Source organism: Musca vetustissima, unplaced genomic scaffold (genome assembly GCF_032173495.1).
Source record: "Musca vetustissima isolate MV318-11 ecotype Yass unplaced genomic scaffold, APGP_CSIRO_Mvet_v1 utg39933, whole genome shotgun sequence".
NCBI classification, from domain to species: domain Eukaryota; kingdom Metazoa; phylum Arthropoda; class Insecta; order Diptera; family Muscidae; genus Musca; species Musca vetustissima.
Genome location: NW_026879358.1, coordinates 4,877 through 12,310, shown reverse-complemented (window position 1 = coordinate 12,310; position 7,434 = coordinate 4,877). Strand labels below are relative to the sequence as shown.

General features: G+C 37.7%; 1 protein-coding gene across 1 annotated transcript; it reads right to left on the bottom strand.

Annotated features, from left to right (window-relative positions):
• Positions 1-3,096: 3,096 nt before the first annotated feature.
• LOC133324232 (mitochondrial import receptor subunit TOM70-like) lies at positions 3,097-6,542 on the bottom strand. Its single transcript, XM_061533077.1, has 2 exons — positions 5,539-6,542; positions 3,097-3,922 (listed from the first exon to the last, which is right to left on the bottom strand). The coding sequence occupies exons 1-2, from the start codon at positions 6,518-6,520 to the stop codon at positions 3,117-3,119; spliced, it is 1,788 nt and encodes a 595-aa protein (XP_061389061.1). The 5' UTR covers positions 6,521-6,542; the 3' UTR covers positions 3,097-3,116.
• Positions 6,543-7,434: the final 892 nt, after the last annotated feature.

Genomic DNA, 7,434 nt, shown 5'->3' with positions numbered 1-7,434 from the left:
ACGGGTCAAATGAACCCTGACTTTTGTGTGAAAAATTACAAATTTTGTATTTTAAATTGATACCAATTACATCGTTGTATGTACTCGGATGTGGGAGTTACACCTAAATATTTACAGGTACTTACGTATTCAGATATTATTTAGTAAGCCATTAACACACTAGAGAGCGGAATATAGCGCTGATGGGTTTGAAATTTCCCATGGGGTTCCAGTTATGGTCAAGGACAACGCCTATAATTTTCGATGAAGGTCAGATAATAATTTTGGGATGAAGTGGACCGAAGACTTAATTTTTTGCGTTTTTTCTTTGTTTCGATCTATAGGCCACAATTGAAAGCCGAACATCACAACACAACCCATGGTGAAGGGAATCTGGACAAGTAATTAGAAGGGCTGTATTGAATATTAGTGATATTTGTTGACCTCTAGTCGGTCAAGAGAGAGCAAATATCGCGAGATATTGCCCAAACTCAGATCTACACCGAAGAATGATAGATTTTCGTAGAAGTTAGTTTTACTAGTAAAGGTCCGGGTATTGCAATCACCAGTAATGATACCTGTCATTACTCTTATTTCAGCTTTGCTCAGGTTCAACAGTGAGTCTTTTGGTAGACAGAGTCGGCCAAATGAATCTCGCCACGTTGTACCTAGGTTCGGCGTGCCAATGTTCATAGGCTCGTTTGTCGAAGAACGCCTCAAAGTTTCGATAAAAATGACATATGGGTGGTTTAATTGAGTCATCAATTTCTAGATCTGTGGATTGAGATCCTCGTCTAGCTAGTTCATCTGCTCTTTCGTTATCAAAGATGTCAATGTGTCCTGGTACCCAACACAGTCGATAGCTGTAAGTAAGTTCTTCCAAAGCTGTTCTGCACTTGAGGACGGCCTCGGATTTGATATAACAAGATTTGATGGCTTTAAGAGCTGCCTGACTATCACCGGTTCAACGACCCCTGCATCCAGACTTTTTATCAATTCCGCTGCCTTCCAAATCGCGAAGATTTCAGCTTGGAACGCACTACAGCTGCAATCTAGCTTGAAGGTTAACTCAAGACCTAGCCTTTCACAGTAGACGCCCGCCCCTGTACCTTCTTCAATCTTGGATCCGTCTGTATAGAAGGCCAGACCGTCCAGAAGAGGGTTACTTCGTCCAGAAGAGGGTTACTTAGGAATAACGACATCTACATCGTCAAATCTCAGGGCTGGTGATATATAGTCGCTTAGTTTAACGCGTTGGTCCAATGTCATACCTGGCTCGTTCAAAATACTACCATGCCCAAAGGTACAACATCGCCAGAGGTTTTGTTCATGCAGCCTTAAGGCGCTACGCGCGGCCTGACATAATGCTGAGGCTCAGAGGCGTAAAATTCAGCGTTGCGTTCAGTGCAGCTTGTGGCGTACTCCTCCTGGCTCCTGTAACTAAAATCGAGGCGGCTCTTTGTACCTTATATAATTTACTGAATATCGACTTGTTCCACCACACAAGAGAACCATAGGATAGGATGGGCCTTACCACGGTTTTATACAACCCGTGTATAGTCGATGGTTTAGGCCATTTTCAGCAGGAGTTCGAAAGGCCGAGGGACCCGTCTGGTTGCGATCTCGGATAGTGAGACCGCATCAAGGTTGGCTCCTTCCCAGAGTGCACCAAAGCCGCCAACGGTTTTCACAAGGAAATCCTTAGATTTCTTGTTCAGTCAGTTGATGACTTTGGCACCCTTCTGCATGAAGGCACTGCCAAATTGACGATCCCCTTGGTCCGATCCACAGACGATGGCCGACCGAAGGGCTCCTTCAAAAAGCAACCAATGACTATCACTAATCCTGCCATGAGGATCAGATTTGGAACCTGAAAATTTTTATTTAAAAAATCTACGACTATGGGAGAACTTTAAAAAATCAACGCCTATGGGAGGACCTTAAAAAATCTACGACTATGGGAGAACCTTAAAAAATCTACGCCTATGGGAGAACGAAGAGTTCCTTACTTTGCTCCTTTAGACTATTGTGGATAGCGTTTAGAGTCCCATTTTGGTTGTCCCCTTCCAGAACTACAGTCCTGTCAGCCAGAGACGGATCTTCATCAGTCTTGACATGCTCATTTGCCTAAAGAATAGCCGGTTGTAACAGATACAGCTGCAGGTGACAAGGCATCCACACCTAGAACAGCCCGATCACAAAAACCTACCCCGATCCATTTTGGTTCACTGGGGCTCCGAAGATCCCCAAGGATTCCAGGAAATGCAGATAAAAGTTGACCTAAAGGACCTGGGTCAGTTTCACTCTGCACATCATGGAAATCGCCTTCCCATCCGCCACCCGGGAAGACGCGCCTAGTAGGAGATTGGCAACTCTCCTGGGATTTTTTAAATATTTTTTTGGAGGTTGATTTTTTAAATATTTTTTTTTTCAAGTTCCCCTAGGAGGGAAGATTCTCACTTTAATGAAAAAAAATATATATATTTTTTTAATTTTAATAATTTATTTTTTTATTTTGTATGTTGAAATAATTATTCATGGTTATTGGTTGTTTAGTTTGGTCTAAGTTTTTTAATTTGTTTAACAGTAATTTTAGATTAACTGTAATTCTATATATATTTAGGTATAGTAATATGGTTTTCTATACTAATAGAAAACCAATTCAAAAAAATAAAACAACAAAGGATTTTTATGATGTCGATCATTAAAAAATAAAATAAACTCTTTATGGACAATGTCGATAAAATCAGTGCATTTGTGATAAGGTTGCAACAACAACTAATTATTATTAAAAAAAAAACTATAAAAAATACTATGGTACAAAATGAAAGCAAAATTCAAATCACAAAAATATTCAAATTCAAACCGAAGTATTGCGGGTTCTTTTAAAAATATAACTAAACTCTAAACTTGGCTTAATGCATTTGTGGTTAAGAGAAGAAATGTAAAATGATTAGATATTTAAATTCCAATGAAAAATAAGGGAATTTAAATATTTAACATTTCAATCAAGAAATTAAAATAATTTGTATATGGCTGTGGTCTCAAGATTATTTTTGTTTTCGATTTAAGTTAATGCCTTAGTCATTTGTTTCTTTCTTCGGAAAATTGTAAAATAAAATAATAAAACTTATAACTTAATTTCCTGCCATTTGTGCCGATTGACCCATTATACTCGCCTCCGCCAAGGCGGATATCGAAGACATGGGTATACCCAATTTACGTGTGACATTAATTTGAGCCACAGCCGCATTTCTCAATGCACACAAATGACACATCTCCGCCTGACTCTTGGCCAGTTTGATTGCCTTTTCGAACAATTCCACAGCTCTATCCAAATTGGCACGCTGCACCTCCACTGTGCCCAATGTTTCATAGGCCAAACCACATTTATCGTCGATTTCAATTGCCTTTTCCATCAAGTCAATGGCCAGGGCAATATCACCCTTCCATTGCAGACTCATAATACCACGATGTACCAGCAACGAAGCATTATCGGGAGCCAATTTTATGGCCTTTTCATAGAATTGTTCAGCCTGGGGGAATTGCTGTTGATCACTCAAAACCTGGGCCATTAAACTATAACATTCCACACAGTCGGGATATTTCTCCACAGCATTTTTAAATTCATTCATGACCATCATAAGACGCATTTGATCCTGAGACATCAGAGCAATACGATATTCAGCATAACATTTCTGAACATAGGCCATGGCATTGTTGGGTGCCAATTTCACGGCCATTTCAAAATCATCTAATGCTTCCGAAAGCTGATCCAAAAGAATAAAGATTTGGGCCCTTTGATGATAGATATCAGCACAGTCCGGCTGGAGTTTTTGAGCTTTGGCAAAATCTTCAATACCGGCATCTTTGTTTTCTTGTTGTATATACAATGAGGCACGTCTTATCAAGGCATATGTACGTAATTTCTTATCAGCGTCATCTGCAAGAACAAAGCGGAGATAGAGGAGATGAAAAGAAATTAAAAATAAAATCTACGGGCGTAAAGATAAGGTCAGGGTCTGTGAAAGATAAATCTAAAAATGTACGCCATAACAATATTTAAATAATCTATGCCTATGGGAGAACTTCATAAAATTATTTTAAAAATCTACACCTATGGGACAACATAAACAATATTATTTTCAAAATCTACGTAGGAGAAGCTCTGCCAATGGGAGAACCTCAAAAATGATTTTAAAAATCTACGCCTATGGGTGAAATCTAGACAAATTATTTAAAAAATCTTGGCCTATACCCTAGATTTTTTTTAATTTTATTTGAGAACCTATGGAGGAGCCATAAAAAAATTATTTTAAAAATGTACGCCAATAGGAGAACCTCAAAACAAATATTTAACAAATCTACGCCAATAGGAGAACATCAAAAAAAATTTTAAAAATCTACGCCAATAGGAGAACCTCAAAAAATTATTTTAAAAATCTACGCCAATAGGAGAACCTCAAAAAAATTATTTTAAAAATCTATGCCTATTTGAGAACCTATGGAGGAACCCTAGAAAAATTATTTTAAAAAGCTATGCCTATTTGAGAACCTATGGAGGAACCCTAGAAAAATTATTTTAAAAATCTATGCCTATTTGAGAACCTATGGAGGAACCCTAGAAAAATTATTTTAAAAATCTATGCCTATTTGAGAACCTATGGAGGAACCCTACGCCTAGAAAAATTATTTTAAAAATCTACGCCTATTTGAGAACCTATGGAGGAACCCTACGCCTAGAAAAATTATTTTAAAAATCTACGCCTATTTGAGAACCTATGGAGGAACCTTAGAAAAATTATTTTAAAAATCTACGCCTATTTGAGAACCTATGGAGGAATTATTTTAAAAATCTACGCCTATTTGAGAACCTATGGAGGAACCCTAGAAAAATTATTTTAAAAATCTACGCCTATTTGAGAACCTATGGAGAAACCCTACGCCTATTTGAGAACCTATGGAGGAACCCTAGAAAAATTATTTTAAAAATTTTCACATATTTGGGAACCTATGGGGGAACCCTAGGAAAATTATTTAAAAAATCTACGCCTATTTGAGAACCAATGGGGGAACCCTAGAAAAAATATTTTAAAAATCTACGCCTATAGGGGAAGCCAAGAAAAATTATTTTAAAAATCTACGCCTTAGGGGACCCCTAGAAAAATTATTTTAAAAATCTACGCCTATAGGGGACCCCTAGAAAAATTATTTTAAAAATCTACGCCTATAGGGGACCCCTAGAAAAATTAGTTTAAAAATCTACGCCTATAGGGAAATCCTAGAAAAATTATTTTAAACATCTACGCCTATGGGGGAACCAGAAAAAAATGTTTAAAAATCTACGCCTATTTGAGAACCCCAAAAAATATATATTTTAAAAATCTACGCCTTTGGGAGAACCCCAAAAAAATTATTTAAATAATCTACGCCCATTGGAAAATCTGAAAAATCCTTAAAAAACTACGCCAATGGGAGAAGCTCAAACATTTTAAAAATTTTTAGCTACACCATTCTGCATCCCATCTACAAAAAATACTCCCCACCGCTATAACTCACCATTATTGATCACAGCATCCAAATCCTGTTGAGCCTCCACAAATGAACCGGAAATCAAATGGAAAGTACCACGCAATAGCAACGCTTCTGTTTTATATTGTGATTCCGATTCAGATGATTCCAATTCTTCATTGCAAGCCGCAATAATATCATCATATTTTTCATTGTCCAAGGCCTGCTTGGCACGACCAAAACCATGAGATTTATCCAGCGACTCGGGCAAAGACATTGTCAATATGGGATCCGAAACAAAGGAACGCATATAGGTGTTAATGAAGCTCTTCGAGGGTAATACAGGTTTCTTATCTTTAATGGCCTTTTCGGCATCTTCACGTCCTGTCTGTTTCAAAATGCGATCGGCATATAAAATTGTATTGTTATTTTGGAACATTTCCAAAATACATGTCGCAGTGACATCATCTAAACATTCAGAGATTTCATTGGTGGCCTCATAGGCTTTAGCCCTGCGGAAATAGGCTTTGGCATAGCGGGGATTGTACTCCAACGATTTGGTACAATCTTCCTTGACTTTCGGCCATTTGCGTAGCATTTCGTAGCTGGCAGCACGATTTTGATAGAAAATGGCTAAATCGGTTTTATTGTCCTTGGGACACTTGTCAATGGCCTTGTCATAGAAGCTGATGGCTTCATCGAATTTACCATTACGATAACAGGCATTACCCTCGTTCTTGAACATGGTGGCCTCCTTGAGGGGAGACAATTTTTCATTTTCCAGCTCGACAGTCTTCTTTTTCTTTTCCAATTCCTTGTCCTCGGTGGTGCCATCAATTGACAGGGACTGTTTATTGGAATCCAAAGCCTTTTGCTTTTTCTTGCCGCTCTCATCGGAACTGCTAGAGGGTGGGGTGTTTACCTTGCGATAGACATAGATACCCGCTCCAATGGCCAATGGAGTGCCGATCAGCAAAGCCAATTGCCATTTGGTTAATTTTACATTGCCAAACTTCAAGGTTGTGGACATTGTGGTGTGTGTTGTTGTTGTTTTTGTTACAGCGGTGACAATTTATTATAGATGTGTTGTTGTTGTTTTTGTGACTACCGCCCAAACGTTCAACTCTGAAATAAAAATCGAACAGAAAAATTAACACTTGTGTTTCAACATTGATTTATCACATTTTGATTTTTTTATTTTTGCAAAAATAGCTGCAGCTTCTTTTTCACACAACACCGCCAATAGGCGTTTTATTTCATTCAGCTGCTTCCTTCCTTCCTTCTCCATCTAATCATCCACTAACCTTTACTCTCGTGTATTTTTCTAAATTTTTATTTTCTATTCGTTGTTTTACTCTCCTCATCCAGTTGAGAGTTCGATTTTATTGGGAATTTGTTAAAACAAACAATCTGATTAAATGATTTGCATTGAATTTTGTTTATCGCCGACACGATTTAATTCACGAATTCTATTTAATTTATGTAATTTTACTCGTAAACCCCCAAAAAGAACAAAAACCAACCCGAGAAATCTTCTAATTGGGAAAAAAGACAGGCATGTGAATAGAACAGAATGACATTTGCATAACAGGGGGTTGCCATATTTACAGGGATTGTGTTGGTATAGTGTGGGAAATTCCCAATTACTCGGATACAAGAGAAATTATCATGGAATGAAATTAAAAAAAGAAATAGATTTCATTTAATAATTTGACAATTGAAACTCAGAACGTTAATTTGATAGGTTCATGCGCATGCATGTCGTCCGTTCGTCTGACTGCCTATGCTAAATTGTAAACAAAGTACAGGTCGTATTTTTGATCCGAATGAGATGAAATTTGGCGCAACTTGTTTATTTGCCCCAAGGGCGAATCCTATTGAAATTGGAGAAATATGGTTTCAAAGTTTGTCCGATGAACTACAAAGTTTGTCCGATGAACTACA

Coding starts and splice junctions, on each gene's coding strand:
- LOC133324232 (XM_061533077.1), bottom strand. CDS start 6,520: ATGTCCACAACCTTGAAGTTTGGCAATGTAAAATTAACCAAATGGCAA. Junction 3,923..5,538: donor GGATGCTGTGATCAATAATG/GTGAGTTATAGC, acceptor TTGTTCTTGCAG/ATGACGCTGATAAGAAATTA.